This window comes from Nelumbo lutea, chromosome 8, assembly GCF_056320005.1.
Source record: "Nelumbo lutea isolate HS-2025 chromosome 8, American lotus-T2T, whole genome shotgun sequence".
Taxonomy (NCBI): Eukaryota; Viridiplantae; Streptophyta; class Magnoliopsida; order Proteales; family Nelumbonaceae; genus Nelumbo; species Nelumbo lutea.
This window is the reverse complement of record NC_142691.1, coordinates 32,122,839-32,144,723: the sequence shown is the minus strand read 5'-3', so window position 1 is coordinate 32,144,723 and position 21,885 is coordinate 32,122,839. Positions and strand designations below refer to the sequence as shown.

The following is a 21,885-nucleotide window of genomic DNA, read 5'->3' as shown; positions in this document are numbered from 1 at the left end:
AGGCTTGTTTAATAACTTCCTGTGGATCGGTGACCCAAAACTGTGTGGGTGAGGAACATGTGTAGGTCATGTCATGTGTGACATGTTATGTGTGGCTTAAACTAGCCCTTGTGAGGTCGGGTCGGTTAAACCTGTAAATCTGTAACAACAGGTGTTGTATTATTGTTACTGCAATTTGATTTTAAATCTTATAGTGAGGATTGTGTGTTTGTGAGTGTGTGGGCTGCGGGAGAAGGCTCTCTTTCTCTAATCCATACAAAACAAACACTTCTGCTGATTCTAATTCTCATTTCATTCTTGTCTAAACCAAATCAAACAGACTATTAGTTTTTCGTGAACTCCAAACAAGCAAAAAATTAAGGATCTGTTTGCTTTGCATCTGAAATCAGAATCGGAATCAAAATAGAAAACCTTTGAAATTGGAATCGGAATGATGTAAGGATTGCATATCTTAATGGTATTCCTAAGTCCTAACTAACATACACGTCGTTGCTTGGAGATGATGAGACCTCCCTTCTATTTATTTTTTCTGTAGGTTGTTTTTAGTTTATGTGAATTTTATTCTTAGGACACAATAAGAGTATAACCCATGGTTTTAAAAAATGACCCAAAAATTGAATCGTTTTGGCCACCGGTTTTTGGATTGATGGTTTGACCGTCCAGTTTGAATGGATGGCCCGTTCTAACAAAAAAATAAAAAAATATATAATTAAAAATAAGAAATGGCCAAAAACTGTTGAACGGTTTGACAGGTCGATGGTTCGACCACCCAAGTCAACAGGTCATTGACTTATTCAACGGTTTTTGGACAGGGACCAGGTTTGGAGTAAAACGGAACTGATTTCCTTGACGATTCCCGGGCTGAGAGGTCCGACCTTCCAGGTCAACAGAGGTTCGAAAACCATGGTATAACCACCGACCACATGACGAACTGGATGGTTTTAAAAAACCACCCAGAAACGGAACCATTTTGGCCACCGGTTTCTAAGTCGACGATTCGACCGCCCAAGTCGAAGGGATGGCTTGTTCTAACAAAAAAATAAATAATAAATAATTAAAAATAAGAAACGGCCAAAAACCGTTGAACATGTCAATGGGTCGACGATTCAACTACACGGGTCAATGGGTCATTGACTTATTCAACAATTTTTTGCTAGGGACCGGGTTTGGGGTAAAACAAAACCGATTGCCTGGAAGGTTCCAGGGCTGAACGGTCCAACCCTTTGGATCAATGATGGTTCGAAAACCATGGTATAACTGACCATATGATGAACTGGCTTCCATAAAGAACTACCATGGTTTTAAAAAATGACCCGGAAATGGAATTGTTTTGGCCACCGATTTCCGAATCGACAGTTTGACTGTCCAATTCGAATGGATGGTCCGTTCTAACAAAAAATTAAAATAATAATAGGTAAATAATAACCAAAAACTATTGAATGGGTCGACGAGTCGATGCTTCAACCACCCAAACCAATGGATCATTAACTTATTCAACATTTTTTGGCCAAAGACTAGGTTTGGAATAAAACAGAACCGATTGCTTGAACAGTTCTCGGGCCAAACGGTCCGACCATCCAGGTCTAACGGCGGTCCAAAAACCATGAGAATTACGACCACCACAAGGAATCAAGGGAGTCCCAAGTTCACTTTCTCTCACTTGAAGTAGATTTGTTTTCTTGTTTAGAACACGGGCTATGTGACTTTGTTATCCACAATTGGAAGCACGGTTCAAAGTATGATTCGCAAATTTTGTGTAATAAGAGTTTTGTTTTTTATTTGACCAATGACCATGACCCCGAGAAAACTCCAATCTGATACTATGCTTAAAAATGCTCTAACAACTGATTTACCCAATGCTGGTTCTAGATGTGTGATGTTTGTTTTGGGAGGGGTGAACTGGAATGGATACCGACCTAACCTGACCTTTATGCTATGTGTTATGTTTGGTTTGAAGGAAAAGGTAGGGAAAGGAAAGGAAGGGAAGGGTAGGGAAACCTTTACAAAACTTCCCTTCCTTTCCCTACTTTTTCCTTCAAACCAAACGCAGCCTTAGCTGCTAATGTTTGACCTAAAAGAGAACTAAGTGTTTAACTAAAAGCATCTTACATTTTCTCAAAATAACCCAAAATGGTCTTACTCTTATATACTGTCTATAAAATTTACCCTTTTATACATAAAATATAAGAAAAAAAAAAAAAAAGTCATGTTGCCATGTTGGATAGACCCGACCTGTTGACAAAACCACACACCTCTCAATTGTTTTCATGAAACGGGAGATATTAGGTGTTAAATTAGATCTGCAAAAGATTTACACACACACACGGGGAAATAGATTATCAGAAACCAAAAAAAATAAAAAAAGTAAAATGGCGTGATTTAATTAGTGTTGCATCCTGGAGAAAGTCTAAACCATCACAAGGGGGAATTGGATATAGAAAATAAATCACATGCCCACGCTATCTAAATTCAAGTGCATTCATAAATAATGGTGCTACAACCAGATAAAATCATCCAAGAATAGGTGGTAGCTTTCCTAAATTGAAAAGCATTCCTAGAAGGCTCAAGAACTCCTGAAGAATTTCAGCTCATAAATTCTCAATTGTTTCTCCATAAAATGGGAGATATTAGATCTGCAAAAGATTTACATTCAGCGATCTATACAGATATGCAGCTACTTGGGGAGGGGGGACTGCTAATAACAGCATTTTATAAAGAACAGTGCGTCCTCAGCAGCGATAACCGGTTAAGGCCTGAGCTCAACTTCAGATCACAACTCGTCAGCCAGCTTACAACCAATTGCAGGATTCCTCTGCAGGAGTAGACAATCAATCAGACTACAACTTGCACTAACTGTAATCAGGTGTCATATTTCATTGAAATCTAAGCATTCGTGACACCAAAATGAAATATAATTACTTAAGTGGAGTTGTGTACATTTAAAGAGCAACATATAGAAACTGATAAGGGGCAATTCCAACAGACACTGCCCATTCTGATCGCAGGGGAAAAAACAGTCGACATGCAGAAACTAATGCTGCATGGACGTGAACATGAAAATCAGAAGCAGACGTGTCTGGAACTCTGCAAGAAGATAAACAAAGACTCACAGACACATCAATAAATAAAATATATTCGTCGTCCAAATCTTATCCCAACTACATGGGGTCGGCTACACGAATCCTGTTTCATCATTCCGTTCTGCTTAAAGCCATATCCATTGTTAAGCTATTGGTACTTAAATCATTTTTTTTACTACTATCCAAGTCCGTTTTAGTCTCTACCCCTATCCCTTCTAGCCCCTTCAACTTGCAACAAATCACTTGCTATGCACGTAACCAAATCATTTAAATTAAATTTCATTTTATCACCTATTGGGGTTTACTCCTAAATTCCTAATTTCCTATGAATAACTTCATTTCTGATCCCATCCTTTCTAGTTTTTCCACTCATCTATCTCAGCATGTGCATTTTTACTGTAAACTAAGAAGCAGAACTCGAAGTAGTAAAGAAGAGGATGAACTTCTTAAATGCAGAGAATGTTGAACTGTGTTAGCAGTCGACCAGGCCTTTATTTAAATATAAGTGAAGTACAAAGTATAAAAAAATTATTGGTATACCCCTGATTAGTAATGGGATAACCAGAATACTTAAAACATAAACAGGATTAGGCCCATTAGCAAAGGCCCAGTTACAAGATAAAATTAGCATAAGAATAGGCTAATAGGAGACCCTATCAGCCGAACACACTCTAGCATTCTAACACTCCCCCTCAAGCTAAACATGGATATCAATCATGTTCAGCTTGCCAAATATGTCCTTGAACTTTGTAGTTGCCAGCCCTTTTGTTAATACATCTGTAATCTGCCTTTCTGATGGAGTATAAGACACACAGAGTTCCCCTGAAACAATTCTCTCTGACAAAGTGTCGATCAATTTCAATATGTTTTGTCCTGTCATGTTGCACGGGATTGTTGGCAATGTTGATAGCTGTTTTATTATCACAATACAACTTGAGAGGACCTTCAGTCTTGATACCAAGCTCATTAAGGAGAGTTCTGAGCCATAATAGTTCAGCCACCCCATGTGCCATAGCTCGGTATTCAGCTTCTGCACTTGATCTAGCCACAACATTCTACTTCTTACTGCGCCATGTAACTAGGTTTCCTCCCAAGAATGTACAGTAACCTGAGGTTGATTTTCTGTCTCCAACAGACCCAGCCCAATCAGCATCAGTGTAGGCTTCAATTTCAAATCTACTGTTCTTTTTGAATAGAATTCCTTTCCCTGGGCAAGTTTTCAAGTATCTGAGAATTCTTTCCACTGCTCTCATATGAGGAATCTTTGGTGAGTGCATGAATTGACTAACAACATGCACTGCATAGGCAATGTCTGGCCTAGTGAGGGATAAGTATATCAGTTTTCCTACCAATTTTTGATACCTTTCCTTATCACAATATTCCTCACCCATTGATTCTTGTAATCCATGGTTCGGTTCTATTGGTGTGTCTGCTGGCCTGCACCCCATCATGCTTGTTTCTTCTAGGAGATCTAGCACATATTTTTGTTGACATATGTAGATTCCTTCTCTTGATCTAGCAACTTCAATCCCGAGAAAATATCTCAGATTTCCCAGGTCCTTGATCTCAAATTCTAAAGTTAAGAACTCCTCCAGCCTCTTCATCTCTTTCACATCATTTCCAGTAATCACCATATCATCCACATAAACAATGAGAGCTGTAAGTTTTCCATCTTGCCTCCTTGTAAACAATGTATGATCCGCACTGCTCTAAGTGTACCCCACTTTTTTCATGGTTGTACAAGGTCTCTCAAACCATGCCCGGGGAGATTGCTTCAAGCCATACAAAGCTTTCCTTAATTTACACATATTCTTTCCAACATTATATCCAAGTGGGGGTTCCATGAATACCTCTTCATGTAGATCACCATTTAGGAAAGCATTCTTCACATCCAGCTGATGGAGTTCCCAAGAGAATTTTGTAGCTAATGACAGTAAAACCCTGATTGTGTTGAGTTTTGCTACCGGGGCAAAGGTTTCCTTGTAGTCAATTCCTTCCTTTTGTGTAAATCCCTTTGCCACAGGTCTGGCCTTGTATCTTTCAATTGACCCGTCTTCCCTGTGCTTTACTGTGAATACCCACTTGCACCCAGCAGTGCCTTTCCCTTCTGGTAGGTCCACTAATTCCCATGTTCTTGCTTTCATTAGGGCTTTCATTTCTTCATTCATGGCTTCTTTCCATCTTGGATCAGATACCGCCTCTAAATATCTGGAAGGGACACATACAGAGGAAAGAGCAGACACAAAGGAATGATAGGCAGGTGATAAATGTGAGTAAGAGACATAATCAGCTATGGAATGTTGAGTGGTACAAGAACGAACAAGCTTACGGAAAGCAATAGGAAGATCCAAATCTGAATTGAGAGAGTCATAAATACCTTGGATTGCAGAGACAGATTGATCTGAGTCTAACTAGTTGCAATCATGAGGTCGAGGGCCCTTCTTCCTTCTACTGTATGTGAGTATCTCTTTCTCTTGCCTGTTGGAGTCATCAGAAGCATCAACTGAAGCTGGAGTCTCACTAGGTTGACCCGGAATGTTACAGCTAGGTGATGAAGGGGGAGTGGAAGGTGATGAAGGGGGAACAAAAAAGAAGGGAGACTGAGAATCTTCTTCCATTCCACTAGTCTCCCCCTGAAGAGGATTCTCGGAAGGCTGGAAATATGGTTGAGACTCAAAAAAAAACTACATCTCTAGTGACATTTTTTCTTGGAGACAGGATCATAACACTTATACCCCTTTTGTGTAGGAGAGTACCCAAAAAATATTCCCTTTGTAGCCTTAGGATCCAGCTTGGTTTTCTTTGGATCCTTCACATGTATGAAGCATGTACATCCAAAAACCCGTGGAGGAAGAGGAAAATCTGGAAGAGTGAGACATAACACAGAGAAGGGGGTCTTCATACCCAGTACCTTAGATGGCATCCGATTTATCAGGTATGATGCATGAAGGACAGCTTGAGACCAATATTGCTTGGGCACATTGTGTTGGAAAAGTAAAGCTCGAGCTGTTTCCATTAGGTGCCTGTTCTTGCACTCAGTAACTCCATTTTGCTGAGGGGTGTAAGCACATGATGACTGATGAAACATGCCTTCGTCTTCCATGAATGAGTTCAGGGATCTTTCAAAGTATTCGGCTAAATTGTCTAAACGGAATTGTTTAATCTTCTTCCCGAATTGTGTTTCAATCATCTTGCAAAATATCATAGTTATCTGTGGAACTTCTTCACATCCTTTTAATAGATAAATCCAAGTGCACCAAGAATAATGGTCAATAAAACTGATAAAATAACGGAAGCCATCAATGGAAACAATGGGTGAAGGACCCCAAACATCAGAATGGACCAAATCAAAAGAGGCTTGTATTTCATTACTAGAAATTGGATACATTGATCTGCATTGTTTTGACATTTGACACACATCACAAACTAAATTTTGACTCGGAATTCCCTTACATAAATCGGGAAACAACATAGCTAAAGAAGAAAATGACAAGTGACCTAGCCTAGCATGCCACAAGTGCAGCCTAGCTCTTGACTCCACACTTTCTGGACTAGTAGTAGCAGAAGCTTGTAGTGCTAAGCTGACATCCGCATCAAAATACTAGAGGCCCTCATACTCACGACCACTCCCAATCGTTCTCCTCGTCAATCTGTCCTAGAAGACACAGTGAGAGGGAAAAAAAGTTATACTGCAGCTCAAGTTTCTTGGAAGCTTTGAAACAGACAATAGATTTGATGTAAGACTAGGAACATGTAAGACTGATTTAAGAGAGAGATCATTGCTTAGGTCAACCACTCCCTTTCCCGAGATGGTGGAGAGTGACCCATCAGCTACTCTCATCTTATCCTGGCCAGACAACAAATGATATGAGGAGAATAATGAGGACATGTGTGTCATATGGTCAGTGGCCCCTGAGTCAATCACCCAAGAGCTAGAATTAATGGAACTAGTTGCACTAAATGCAGAGGTTGTACTTGATTTGACAAGAGAGGTGGAAGCTAAAGGATTGTTCTTCAAACGGGCTAATGCCCGGCTGAGAACCTCTACCTCACTAGCTGTAAAGCCCAAAGTACTTGGTCCGGCAGAATCAACAACCTGCTTTGTGGTGGAGGAAGACACTGGCTGAGTACTCTGTGAGATGTCACTACTACTGTTGGTGGCAAGATTCCCACTTGTCGTATGGCCCTTATGTTGCCTTTTGTCCTTTCTCAGAGCAGTTGGCTTCAGATGAGGGTACAATACCCAACATTTCTCCTTTGTGTGTTTCTCACCACCACAATGGGTACACTTGAGGGTCTTCTTGTTTGAAAATCTGTTTCCCTTAGTGGAGACTAAAACTGAATGTTCTCCAGATAGTTCTGTTGCTTGTGTCTGGGAATCAACTTGCATCTCCTTTCTCCTTACTTCTTCATTCCTCACCAGATAGTAAACATGATGAATTTCAGGTAATTCGTCTCTCCCTAGAATCTGTGACCTTACACCTTCATATATAGGGTCTAAGCCTGCCAGGAAGTTGAAGGCTCTGCCCTCCTCAATCTGCTTGTCATGCCTCTCCTTATCCTTTGCATTTTCCAATCCAATATCAAGTGATGGTCAAGCTCTTCCCAGAGGCCTTCCAGTGCTGCAAAGTATGTTTCCACAGACATGTCTCCTTGCCTTAGGGCTGCAATGTCTTGGTTTAGCCTGTAGATTCTGGCATTGTTCTTCTTTTGGCCATATGTCTTAGATACTTTCTCCCATATTTTTGCGGCTGTAGGGAAGTGATGAACAATTCTGGCCACCCGAGGAGTCATGGAGGCCAGCAACCAAGACATGACTGTGGCATTTTCCTTGCGCCACACAGTGTATTCAGGGCTGCTGATTTCTGGTTCCTTTTTGTCTCCATCCAAATAGCCTGTCAGGTCACGAGATGTAATGAACAGTCTTGCTGATACTGACCATTCTCTAAAGTTATACTCATCCAATAGCACACTTGTAATCTGCAAGCTATGCTGATTAGGGTTCTCCAGGTTTGAGGACCTTGTAACAGATCTATTATCTCTAGAAGAAACATCACCAGAAAGTGATGACATCCTAACTTCAGTAAAGAGTTTGTTCACAGTGTTATAGGTGGTTCTGGTTAGGGTTGGCCGAAGTGGTCACAGGGTTCACAGTGCTGGTAGCACACCGGATAGGTTTCACTTAAGACTAAACCAGTTCGGGTACAGTAGCAAATGAAGGTCTGTAATTGAACCAGTTCATAGAGCAGAAGTAGTGTTGATACCAGAAGAAGGGCTGATAACCGACCTGGAAATGATCTGTAACTGAAGTCGCCACAGTTCTGTAAAGGTCTTCCTGATGCACCGAAGCTGCAACTGTAGAGGAGGCTATGCCTTTACCACTGTTCTGCACAAATCTGGCTGGAGCACCAAAGTTGTAACTGTAGAGGAAGCCCTCCCCCTTTCGGCTAGTGCTAGGACTGCTGGAATCAATCCTCAACTAGGTCTGTCAGACCTCTCTTAGTAGCCAAATAGCTACTACTTGCTAAAGAAACCAGTAGGACATCTACTTCTGGGTCTTACTTCCCTTGAGTCCTACAACCAAGAGAAACCCTAGGTTCGAACTTGCTGAGTTCCCTTACACTCCTAGGTCTTCACTGCAGCAACCCAGAAAGAAAGGAGAAGATGAAGGAAGGCAGCAAGAGAAGATAGTGCACCGGTTGAAACCAGAAAGGAGCTAATGCTCTGATACCATGTAAATTAAGAAGCAGAACTCGAAGTAGTAAAGAAGAGGATGAACTTCTTAGATGCAAAGAATGTCGAACTGTGTTAGCAGTCGACCAGGCCTTTATTTAAATATAAGTGAAGTACAAAGTACAATAAAATTACTGGTATACCCCTGATTAGTAATGGGACAACCAGAATACTTAAAACATAAACAGGATTAGGCCCATTAGCAAAGACCCAGTTACAAGATAAAATTAACATAAGAATGGGCTAATAGGAGACCCTATCAGCCGAACACACTCTAGCATTCTAACATTTACCACACTTAGTAATTGGACATGTTGCTACATGACTGACCAACACTCTACTCTATAATAGCATGGCTGGCCTTACAACATTTTTATAGAATTTTTCTTTTGATCTAAGTGGTATTCACCTAACACATAAAACTCTAGATGCACCACTCAATTTTGTCCATCCTTCTCTAATTCTATGGGCAACATCATTCTCAATCTCTCCCCGGTTATGAATAATTGAACCAAGGTACCAGGAAAGGTCGCATTGAGTTATCTCTTGTTAACCAATCCTAAGTGTACCCTGATTTACATACCATATATTATTGAATTTACATACCATATATTCTGTTTAAGTCTTTTTGAAAGACCTTCTGTTTTAGTCTTTTAAAACCTCCTATTTATAAGGCATTTGTCCATAAGCTTAATTTTGCATTTAACCCTTCATTAGTTTCATCAATTAATACAATATCATCAGCAAGCAACATGCACCAAGGGACCTCCTCCTGAATATATTTGGTCAATACATCTATGATTAGTGCAAATAAATAAGGGCTAAGTGCCTAGCCTTGGTGAAGACCCACCACAATTGTAAAGTTTGATCTCTCCCATAGGTGTTCTAACATTAGTTGTTGCACAGTATAAACTATTTATATTTAATGCTTAACATTATAAACCTATAGAAAAAGTTTCTTTTTTTTTTGGTTTTTTAAAGGGCAATTTGAACCTAGAGAAATATTATCTCTGTTAATAAAATTCTGCACATCGTTGCATGGATACTGACACAAGAATCAGAAATAAAAGCATGTCATAGCACCCGACACATCTATACTATTAGCATAGTCCATATTTTTCAAATTCAAACATTATATACCTTCAACAAAGGTCAAACTTTAGCTTTGTTATTTAATGGTTTCTAGAAAAAAAAAGGCATTCATCGTGCATATTAATTATTCATTTATATCAGACAAGTAATAGGAGTGTTGGAGTCCAATGTGTGTCCAACATGGACACTTCATTAATATAGGAGAGCCCATGCAACACTGGCAGAATTCTGGTGATGAAAGACAGCAGTGGTGGTGGAAAGTTTATTAAAAAACTAATGATATAATGAGCGGTCAAAGGTAGCAAAAGCCACATACAGACCTCCACAAGGCATGCTATTTAAGAACCTAAGCTCAAGGAAACACATTCAAGTTTATCTCACAAGCTTCAAGAAGAGTCGGTATCCCCACTACATGGTTGTCTATACCAGTGTTTTAAAAGGCATGGGAGGTGTATGCCAGAGGCGCTGACACCTCTGAGGCGTACGCCTCAGGTGCAAGAGGCATGCGCTTTTTTCATAGCAGTTGCCTCATGTGCCTCATGCACATCTTATATAAAAAGAGAGAAAAAAAAAGAAAAAAGGAAAAGAAAGGAAAGGAAAAGAAAGGGAAGGAAAGGGAAAAAAAAAAAGAAAGAGAAGAAAAAAAGAGAAAAGGAAAGAAAAAAAAAGAGAAGAAAAAAAGAGAAAAGGAAAGAAAAGAAAAGGAAAGGAGAGGGAAGAAAAGATAAGGGGAAAGAAAGTGGTTTGCCCCTGCCCCTTACTCTTCATCCTCCTCCTAACCCCCCTCCTCTTGTGTTTGGGAGGCTTACGCCTCTTGCATTCTGAACTACACCTCACACCTCTAGGTAGTGGAACGCCTCGCGTCACACCTCCGCGTTTTAAAACATTGGTCTATACACGTGCTGCACTTCCACTAGCATAAATTAAAGCCACACTTTTACATGCTAATACTTAAACCAGCATAATATGGCTGCATCAAGTCTCTACCTTGCATCCTACTTGACTAGAAGTAGCAGAAGACACTCAGGTGGTGATAAGGTGGATAAGTAGAGTTGAAGAGCACCTTTGGAATTCAGACAACACATCAAAGAAGTAAATTTTCCTTCCAACAATTTGAACATCTCACTCAATTTGGTCAGTAGAACAGTAAATACCTTATTGACTCTCTTTTGTAGAAGGATAATGAAGGCATGAAAGAGTTCTTACTTTTGTCGTCTTTTTTCTTATTTAGAAGCTTATAGAAAAGAAAAACGTGTTAATAATCTTCAAGCATTTATCTTGTTCCCTATGTTACATGACATCGGCAAGGTGCCACACAGAGAATCTCCTCTAAAAACTAAAATGTCAGACAGGTCACGGCACCCTTGTTCATCAAAAACATTGAGAGCTTTATTCCATGGAAAGAAATACATCACATCCAAAATGAGACCAACGGATGCAGATAAAGGCATGGTCGTAGCACAAATGTTGGGGAATGGGGGAATGGGGGAACTCGGGCTTCAGTGATGGAGTACTCCACTAGAAGTAATGTATTGTACTATCTCACCTATTTCTCTGATCAACAAAATTTTGAAGGTCAGCTAACAATCAAGAAAATTAACACCCAATGACCCAAACCCTGTGAGCTTCCAAGTTTCAATTTTATAACAAAATTAGGGTTTTGTTCAGTATGCATTTATGAACTTTACCACACACCTCAACAGCATCAAGAAATCATTGTATCTTCTAATTTCATTTTGATCAAATTCCAAATTTTTAACTTATTAAAAACCTATATAGCTATCAATTTAGAATTTAAGCAGGACAATAGTCCAATCCTCAGAGATCTTTAATAGATAGTTTATCAGAAAATACAGAAAAAGGCATGGTGCATTAACAATTGGACATCAGAAAATCAAGTGTGTGCATGTATGTATGTATATTTTTCTTCCAGTTAATGAGATAAGTGTTCCAGAGAAAAAAGGAAGGAGTTCCATGTACAATCATCAAACCAGTCATTAGAATAAAATCAGAAAGATTCTCACATCTATAGATATATACTACAACCGCTGGTTTAAGACTCCCAAACACAAAGATGCAGTGTAAAGTTTACTCACTTTTATGAACTCCACATAATGCACACAAATACAGTTCACTATAATTGCGCCACACTGCCAGAATTCTTCACGGAATGTGTTCAGGCGTGCTTTTAGATTAGGTGCTCTAAAGCTTGCGTGAAGGATGGTTGCTGCAAAAGGGGCAAGATTAGCCAGTAAAAATACATTTGCCAAAAAAGACTTTAAAAAATAAGTATAAAATATGTTGATCATATACCAAGAAGGCCAATGGAAAATGCCCATAGAACTGTAAGGAGACCACAAGAAGTGATCCACAGAATGCAACTAACTGGAAAAGGAAAAATAGCCGATTAAGCGATATCAACAATATTATTTCATGTCTAATTTTATACATATGAACCGACTTAAAGTCCAAATACCTGCTGAAAATATCAATATAAACATCCAGCGAGGCTTTCCACGTATATGAATTGCTTTTCTATGTGATGGGTGCCCCCGAATAACAGGCCTGGGAATAAATAGACTTTGAGATAAGCAATAACTCAACTACCCTGAGGACACAAATAAGAACACAACCTCACTTACACTATAGGTGGTCTCGTCTTTGCAGCTAAATGTGGGGAGAACTGTCTCACAGTTCTTGTTACCTTCTCATTAAAAGTAACTGCAAAGCTGTAAAACCAGTTGTCAACAACAATAATACAATATATGAACAAAAAAATTAAAATTTGAGTTCTATAAGGATGATGAATCATCACAGCTACTGAAATTAGGTAAACAAACGCAATATACAACGAGAGAAATAGATTAAAAATGTTCCTTTTCCTAGCTTTGTTATGCCTTTATTCTATTTATATACTTTATTAACCCAACCACATGAAATCATGGTTACTTAAAGCAATTGATTTACATACGCAGTGCTATTGTATATATAGGATACAAATGCAAACAAATGAACTTTAAAATAACCTCATGGTCAACCCAACCAATCAATGAGATACAACTCTCAACTCACTGAACATTGATTAGTCAAAACTTTGACAACACTGATACCCAATGATTCCTTATCACAAACTTGTGCTTCCCTTTCTGAATCAATTTTTTTCTTCCTTTTCTCTTCCACACACCAAATGTGACTGCAAAGGACCATGGAAATACAACAGAAACTTGAGACAGATCCAACTATAGAAAAGAGAATAGACAGTTAACTTCAACAGTTCAACTAAGTAAAGAGGTTCACCAACAGCCTAGCTGATGTTCTTGCTAGGCAAGCGAGTCCCCAGAAGCCAGCTGTTTAGGGGTATGGTCCTAATGGAGGAATTATTGTATATAAAAGCATAATGGGCAAGGTAGTTTGGGATCTTAACTTCAAGAGTTGAGGCATGCTGCTTTGAACTGTATATAAAAGCATATTATGCACTGGCTGTACTGCTTGTTCATGACCACATGAATCCTGTTTTTAAGCAAGAAAACTCTGTTATTGATAAAAAAATTATATTTGTCCTACATGCTTCTCTATTCAAGTGTTTTCTAGCTATACATTACAATTACCAGTATTTTAAGATTTCTTTGATAGTTTAGTACTTTCTTTTTTTATTAGTATTCATTAACGATATTCTTTTTTATTAAATCCTTAATGGTATTCTTTTTGCTTTTTTATTGCTTCCTGCAAAGAATTCTCAAGGTTTTTTTTTCATTTTGTCGCTGACTTATCCCAAAAACAGACTGATCAAATAAAACTTTCCCAGAAAGCAGATTAAGTTTTCTTATCAAACCTATTTAGTTTTTTGTTCAAATAGATAAAAGCATAAAATAACCAAAAATATTAACTGTTACATTTTCCATATACGACCTTAACCATTTGAGGCCCTGGTTCAACCATGGATATGGATGTGAAGTTAGCTATGTTACAGGATACAGCAAGGGCATGCCATGGAAAAGTTTCAACCACAAAATTACACTGCAAATTAAACCGTCCAACACAGACGGATAACTCGGTTGCCTATGAAGTTGATAAAATGGTAAGCCAAAGGTTTAATGTTATACAAAGAATTAATTTTGAAAAGAAACTTTAGCTAGAGCTTTGGATGGAAGGGGAATTAAAAAAAAATGTATTTTCAAAAGTCAAAAGGAGATGGTGTTAATACTAAAAACCAGAAATTCTGTTTGGAGAGGTGGTAGAGATGGGACCACAGATTTAAGTCACTGCATGATTGGCTGGGTCAATCCAATATGAGGGTGACATATGGTGCCAGATGGCATGGACTATTATAGAACCACCGTGAAGGTCCAAATGGACAAGGATATGTTTTAAAGAGCATATGAATAATTTTAATCAATGGGACAAGTGGATGTGGGTAATAACGTGGTACCCCCAAACTTCATCTTTTCCTTTGAGACATTTTGAGGATTTTGATAAAAGTCTAGGCCTGCAGAACGGGAGAGCACAAACAAAAAGGATGTTCAAGACTCCACTGAGCAGGTGTAGAGGGAAGACGATGCATCTCCTCATGATTGTGATAGCAGTAAGTGTTGAAGACTTGCACCAGGAGCAAGTTCTGTCCAATAGTAAGAACTTTGTGGTTTAGTTGGTGGATGATGTGGATAAAAAGGGAGGGCAGGAAGGATTGGTAAATGATTGTTACAACAAGGCCATGACCTCAGGTAAAGTGTACCCAGGCAGAGATCACAATGAGAAAAAAGAGGCAGATGGCCATGTTGTGCTTGCCTGGAAAGATATTGAGGACAAAGGAACTAGACTGGACAATGGGTGCTCAATGCCATGAAGGTTAGTCTCAATCTTTGTGTCATGTAAGACCGGCAAGTAAAATGTGAATGGGATCTTGGACAATGCTTTAAGAGTCAGTGATGAAGGTAGAGCATCAAATATAAAGGTTTGTTATGATGTCTCAATCTGTAAATTGGTGATGGACTTGGTCCGTAAAAGGACAGCTGCTTGAGGAAATACATTGATGATCAATTGCTTCAGGGCCATTCGATTAGGAGGAGGGTGCAGGTGGCCATCATGGAGTCTTTTTTCTTTGTTTTGAATATTTTTGGTATGTCAATGTCTTTGGGTGTATTTGCCTTTTCTCTCGGGTGGTTTCTTGTCACCTTTCTCTCTGTATTCTCTTTTTATTTTAATGAATTTTCTTTGGTCCTCCAAAAATAAATAAATGTTAAAGCCTCAAAGGTTGGCGCATATACAAGAGCTTTCTCTTGTCTTAGAAGTGATCTTTATGGGGCTGGACTTTGTAAGATGTTTAAGAAAGTTTAAACATGAAGATTTTGAAGGAGAGTTCTCATTTGATAAAAATAAATAAAAAATAAAAAAAGAAGCTACTAAGAATAAGAACAGAGAATACTTTGAGTCATTATTAGTGTTTCTTCCAAACAACAATGGTCTTTGACTTTGGAAAATATATCTGAGGTTGGAGTTGGCTGTAATCAGGGGCAAGTTGTTGCCACACATTCATTGCCATTAATCACAAAGACGGCAGGTGCATAAGGCTGAATCAGTAGAAGGTGGTCTTCAGAAATTGAAAGCTTAGAACTGGACCAGCTTTTGACAATTTTGACAAATCAATCAGGGAATGTTTAAGTGTTGGTAAAAATATGATAAGGATGGAGAAGGAATAATGATGTTGATGTATTAATTAAACAAAAGTTTAAGGTAGACAAGCATGTGGATCTTAACAAAAGTTTAGGGATATCCTTTTAGGAGGTCGGAAACAGACTAAAAAGGTATTTGGTATTAGAAGAGAAGGAGAGGCTCAATGATCCTAAATCAGCATCTTCAGTACACTTTTAGCAGCCAGATCAGACGTATCATGAGAAAGTGGTAATATGTGAATGCAGATGATATTGAGATATAAAAGGAATGTTTGAAGTTGTAACAGTGTGGTTTTTCTACCGATCTTGTAGAGAAGGTCTGCAGAATGAGGTTTTGATTATGTGAAGAAAAGTTTTGGGTATTTGAGATGACAAGGACTGATTTGTTTTGGGTCTGAGAATTGGTGATGGTTTTTAATTGGGTTTGGGTGGTCAGTGGGATGACAAGCTTGGGACTGTGGTTGCATTTTCATAATCTTTTGATATGATAGTGTAGTGGTGGTATGTTTGGTAGGGTTATGATATGGGATTTTGTGTAACTTCAGTATTATATTATTCTACTTTGTCTAATAAACCTTTTTTTCTTTACTATCACAAAATAGAACCTGCCCATTTTGCAGTGTCTATGTAAAATAAGCTCTTAATATGATGCTTTGTTTCTTTTTCCCCTCGTCTAGTGTTAGTTCAACCCTACAACCTTCAGATGGCCTAAGAGAAGGGGCAAGATCTTGTGGAGATGTTCTACGGTTGCCCTGGTGTGGACAATGTGGGAGGAGAGAAATGCTAGAATTTTCAACGATAAGGAGAGGAGCGAGGAGTCTATTTGGAGCTGCACTTTAAATATCCATTGAGCTAAAACTCTGGATATTTTTTCCCTATTTTCCTATGATGAAATTTGGAGGAATTGGGGAGTTTTTTTATCAGCTTGGAGGAATTGGGGAGTTTTTTTATCAGCTTGGAGGAATTGAGGAGTTGTAGCAAGGAGCTCAGAATGGCTATAGCATGGGTACCTCCTGAAGAAGGTTTCATTAAGCTTAACTTTGATGGTAGCAGCTTGGGATTCCAGGACCCACAGGAATTGGGGGTGTGTTAAGAAATTCAGATGGAAGTATAGTTGCTTTATGTCCAGGTACTATTGGTGTGGGGGACTCTCTTCAAGCTGATTTTCAAGCTGTTCTTCAGGGGGCACAACTTGCTAGGGAGTTGCCATTGATACACTGCTAATTGAAGGGAACTTGAATCTGATAATTGGGTGGCTAAGGAATCCAGATTCCAGACACCATTGTTTGGGCCTACAAGGAAGCTATGAAAAGAGTCAAATGGTTGACCTCCAATATGACAGTAAGAATTCAGTGGGAAAGGAGGTCGGCTAATGGCATAGCTGACTATTTAGCTAAGCAAGCGGTGCATAGGGATCATCTTTTTAGGCTCAATTTTAATATGGTGCTATTTGGTATTGGGAGGCTGCATCTCGCACCACCTTATGGAAAGTTTGTACAAATTGCTTCTGCTGAATTATTAGTAAAATATTTCTATTACTTATTTAAAAAAAAAAAGCTCTTAATACCGAAAACAGTATCATTACAATGGGAAATGTTGTGACATTTATCAAACCCTTCTCTTCATTGATCAGATCATCAAGTACTATCTGCAACTATACAAATACTGTAATTTTAGCTTTTTCTCCTCTCTTATTCGCACAAGACCCTCCACCACCCAAATTAAATTTCTCTCGCTTGATGATGGCTTCCCTGGATCCCATTATAGTAAGATCAAATTAGAAGAGTATCTATCAAAAGCAAATTTACATCAATAACTTGGGTGAAAAAAACGCATGCTAGAACATATAAACAAGGATTAGAGATTGGGAACAACCCATTAAGATAATTGTTACTCTTAGAACTGACCTAGCAAATATAATAAAAAATGTAATAAGCCAACCATTATGTAAATGCTCCACCCACCACCCATAGTTACTTAAATACATCAAATAGACTGAAATGTTTAATGCATCTTGTTATGCCATGCATGACCTGCATTTGCTTCCAATATATCAATTGTTAATACTAAAACAGAATGTAACTTCTAAATATGCCAAGTTTATTTTCTTTTTTTTATATCTTTTGAAGGGCTACACTAACGGGGGTAGCCCATCCCCCAACCCAGGTGCAGGCGGGATTTGATCCCAAGTCTCCGCTACAACCAGCAGGAGACCTTACCAACCAGCTAGTTGGCATCTTGCTAGTCAAAATGCAAATTAATATCTTTTTAGTGAGCTTACTGGAAATGCTTAAGAATCGTTGAAGATATTAGAATGTTTATGGAGAATTTGCTTTAGTTACTTAAGATGAAAAATACGTAACTTCCCAGTATGAAGTACCTGAACTGAAATTTTGAGCATGTCATGAAGTGATTTGGGATTTTGATAAAAAATACTGCAATTTTCATGCAAGCATCCACTTTACTCTGTTTTATGAGAAACTTAAAACCAAAGAGACATGGTGCAAACCGAAAAACCATACCCATTTCCTATTGCAAGAAGAGCTGTTGCGGTATTATTCTTAGTTATTACTTTATTGGAAAAACACATCTAGAAGAAAGAGTAAAATCACATACCTATCGTTCAGGAAAGCAACGCTTAGGGTGTTAAAAGAGAAGCAACGATGGCAAGAGGCCTCCTTAGAATCCCATCCCTGTTGAAGATATAACCAAATGAAAATGGCATCCAACACATCAGTAAGACATGCTAGCTATTGGATAACCTTCCTGATCTTACCAAGTATGAAAATTATCATGATGAAGTAGTTGGTCCGATAACTGCAAATACACGTTAAAAAACAACTTTGCATATTAGAAAAAGAAAAAGAGAAACCAAATGATAATACCGATAAATAATCCAAATCACATGCGCAACAGAACAGCGTAATTCACGGAAATAAAACCAGAGCACATGGATCAAAATTCTGATCGAGTTACAGAACCGGCAAACAGAGGAGGAAAAGAGGTAGTACTAGTAGAGATTGCACTTGAGACGGCTGTTCCATTTGGCGTGTGATCTAGGGAAGGTGAATTTGGAGAACATCTCAGCAAGGGGGGCGAGGAGGTAACGACCAGTCCACTTCACGAAGCGCATCCATCAGATCTTCCGTTGTTACGTTTCCCCAATCCATCTCTTCCCGTTACACTCGGTGTAAAACCCTAAAAAATGGTTCGTCCAAGTTAAGAAATCCAATGAAATTATGAGAAGATTTGCAGAGACTCGAATTTCGATTTAATTTTTTTCTTAATTCGCAGAGGCAAAAGACCCTTCAATTCCAGAGACTGAAAGATCATGAACATAGGAATGAAGTTTCCGGACCGGAAGTCGTTTGAACTTTGATGTTGTTCACAATCACTTGCATGATATTCGTCACCTTTGTTTGATGGTTTGAATTACGAAAGTACCCCTCTTGCAATTAGATATTGGCTAGACAAAAAATAAAGTGAGCAACAGAAATCAGAATGGTGGTGATTCCACGAAAAGGTTGTCTGAGCCCGGGTTCGAACCGGGGACCTCTAGTGTGTGAGACTAGCGTGATAACCAACTACACCACCCAGACCGGGTTGAGAGTATCTATAAATAATAAAATGAATACTATCTCATGACAGTAGTAGTCCTTCCCCTGACCCAAGTGCAGGCGATATTCAATGCCAAGTCTCCACTATAAAGGAGACCTTACCAATCGGAATATCAGATATTATTTGAGGTTTTTACATACATCAATACATGCAAATCATGATAAACATGTATGAAAATATGGTTAGAGTAGGGATGATAAACAAAACAAGAAATGAAACTTATGATTATACCATGAAAATTAAAATAAAATAAGAACAAGAACAAAGTTAGCATCAACTTAAAAGTTTTGGAGTCCTTGGTACACAAATGAGTGAAATAAGGACGAAGGCCTAAGTATATTCAAAGATGTTTGTGTAATTTTGTTGGTAAGTTATGTTCTTCCAAATGGCAGCAAATGCAGTTGTAGTTGCATAGAATGTGGATGTATCACGAAAGGACATGAAACAAACAAGCCCTTCTCAATCTACTTCAATGGATAAAACAAAAAAAAAAAAGTACACTAAATTTAACACATCCAAAATATCATATATTCATCATTTAAAGAAGAAACAGATGGGTTGTGGGTTAGTGATTTAACAAATTGGGTCAACTTGATTAAGCCATGATGTTAAAAATAAAATAATATATACACAAATAATATGCAGAAAAATTAGGAATGCATGTAATATATTATATGCTGGTAGTTCAATTGTGTAGGTCAAAACAGTTAATTGGTAATGACATGAGCAAAATAAATAATACATAAAAAATATTAAATAATTTCATAAATAAAAAGATGAATATAAGAAAATTTACAAATAATATGTAAAAAAAAAATTGGGCACGTATTTAATATTATAAATTCATCAATTAAAAATAGATAATTGGGTTGTAGCTTAGCAATTCAATTGTACAGGTTAGTTGGTTAGGGAAGGTATAGATGAAGTTAAAGAAGATGCTAGTAAGGGGTTGTTTGAGGTGGATAGAATCTAAAATGTAATTTCTATAAAACTTGAGAATCTGAAACAAAGAGAAGGCATAGTGGAAATGGGTGGCCATTAAGAGTTTCTTACAAGGAAACCACTAATACTGATAAGGAAGAAAGTGAAGGAGCAAGCTTAATTTCAAAAAATGAGGGGAGGGAGAAAAAAGCCAAGAAGCTAGGAAGGAAGTAAGAGGTGGAAATGATGTTAAGAATAATGGGGGAAATGAATAAAAAAAAGAATGAAGGTGGAAGGTTAATCTTTGATATTGAGGGAGATCTAAATAAGGGATCGAAGCAAGAGTATTGGGGTCTTTTCTAAGTTGTCTCTATGAAAATCATTAGCATGAGTATTGAAAGGCTTAGGGTGTTAGAAATATGAGGATGATTAAGGATTTATTAAAAAGGTAAAAGCCTGAAATTGTGCTATTACAATAAATAAAATTGTCAGAACCAGATGAATGGTAATTAGGAGCTTTAGGAGATCTAGGGATGTAGGTTGGATCTTGACTCCTTCATGGGGAGCATCAAGGGAATCATCACACTTTTGAGGGATGATGTACTGGAGGAATCGATAAGTAGATTCTCAATTTTTATAAAGTTCAATCATGTAGCGAATGGTTTTGTTTGGGTTTCAAACAATATTTAAACCCCTAATACTACAATGTGGGAAGAGTTGTATGCAATTCAGAACTTATGGGATGACCCCTAGTGCTTGGTAAGGGATTTTAATGTTATATGATTTGTTGAAGAAACTAGTAGTCCCAAGTAAACAAGAACAATTAACATAAGGAAATTCAATGGTTTTATTGAAGATTGTGAGCTAAAGGACATCCCACTATTACAATATAGATTCACTTGGTCCAATCTACAAGAAAATCCCATTCGTTTGAAACTAGATAAATTTATTTCAACTTAGTTTGGGATAATTATTGAAGAAACTTGTTTTCTAGATCCTTATCTAAAGGTCACTTGTCATTAATATCCCATTAAAATTGGGTTGGAGCCATTTGTAAATGGACCTATACCTTTTAGATTTAAAAATATGTGGTTAACTTACTTAAATTTTGTGAATATACAAATAAGTGGTGGAGCAAGGAGTTAAACAAGGAAAAATGAAAGGGCATAAAATTCCATAAGAAATTATGGAGACTAATATGTAAAATAAAAGAATGGAATATGTATCACTTTTGAAGAATTAAAGAGTAAAAAATGAGAGTACTATCTCGGATTAAAAAGTTGGATATAAAGGAATTTCAAAATAATCTAAATGAGGGTGATAAAGAAATGAAAAATCAGTTGAATGACAGGGAAAAGGCATTTTTTAGAGAGAAAATGAGTTGGAAGTAGAAATCAAGGCATATGTGGATTAAGGAAGGTGATGGGAATACTATATCCTTTCATGGTTTAGTAAATGGAATGACAATGAAGAATTTTGTTACCAAACTAGAATTAGTAAAGGAGGTGATTGCCAATTAGGATGAGATAGTTAGAAAGTTTGTGGATCACTTCAAATCCATTCTTAGAATGGATGAGAGACCAGTAGTGGAAGGGGTAGGTTGGCCAAGGAAAAAAGCTAAGTGTTTAAAAGGAATTTTGAGAATTAAGAGATTAAACAAATTATGTTTTTAATTGATAGAACGAATGCTTTGAGCCCAAATGGCTTTACGATGGCTTTCTATCAAAATTGTTAAGAAAAAATAAAAGATGACTTGTGTGATGTTTTTAAAC

At 37.9% G+C, this 21,885-nt stretch overlaps 1 protein-coding gene and 1 non-coding gene across 6 annotated transcripts; both read right to left on the bottom strand.

Moving 5' to 3' along the window:
* Positions 1-2,435: 2,435 nt before the first annotated feature.
* On the bottom strand, positions 2,436-18,963 carry LOC148843720 (PRA1 family protein A3-like). 5 transcript variants are annotated; one of them, XM_088959937.1, is made up of 10 exons: positions 18,586-18,961; positions 18,351-18,391; positions 18,191-18,267; positions 17,160-17,325; positions 13,330-13,415; positions 12,548-12,634; positions 12,382-12,470; positions 12,219-12,290; positions 12,002-12,132; positions 2,436-2,812 (listed from the first exon to the last, which is right to left on the bottom strand). In XM_088959937.1, exons 5-10 carry the CDS (start codon positions 13,371-13,373, stop codon positions 2,771-2,773), a joined length of 465 nt encoding a protein of 154 aa, XP_088816063.1. In that variant the 5' UTR covers positions 13,374-13,415; positions 17,160-17,325; positions 18,191-18,267; positions 18,351-18,391; positions 18,586-18,961; the 3' UTR covers positions 2,436-2,770. The 5 variants fall into 5 exon arrangements, 4 of the variants coding, with proteins under 4 accessions (XP_088816063.1, XP_088816062.1, XP_088816066.1 ...); XM_088959936.1 differs by having other exon boundaries at positions 17,189-17,325; positions 18,586-18,683; XR_016103826.1 differs by lacking the exons at positions 18,351-18,391; positions 18,586-18,961 and adding an exon at positions 2,938-3,084 and having other exon boundaries at positions 17,189-17,325.
* Positions 18,964-19,099: 136 nt separating this feature from the next.
* TRNAV-CAC (transfer RNA valine (anticodon CAC)) lies at positions 19,100-19,173 on the bottom strand. Its single transcript has one exon. It is a non-coding gene; the product is annotated as a tRNA-Val (tRNA).
* Between the last annotated feature and the right edge of the window lie 2,712 nt (positions 19,174-21,885).

Coding starts and splice junctions, on each gene's coding strand:
- LOC148843720 (XM_088959936.1), bottom strand. Junction 12,471..12,547: donor AAGACGAGACCACCTATAGT/GTAAGTGAGGTT, acceptor ATTTATTCCCAG/GCCTGTTATTCGGGGGCACC. Junction 12,133..12,218: donor ATTTTCCATTGGCCTTCTTG/GTATATGATCAA, acceptor CCCCTTTTGCAG/CAACCATCCTTCACGCAAGC.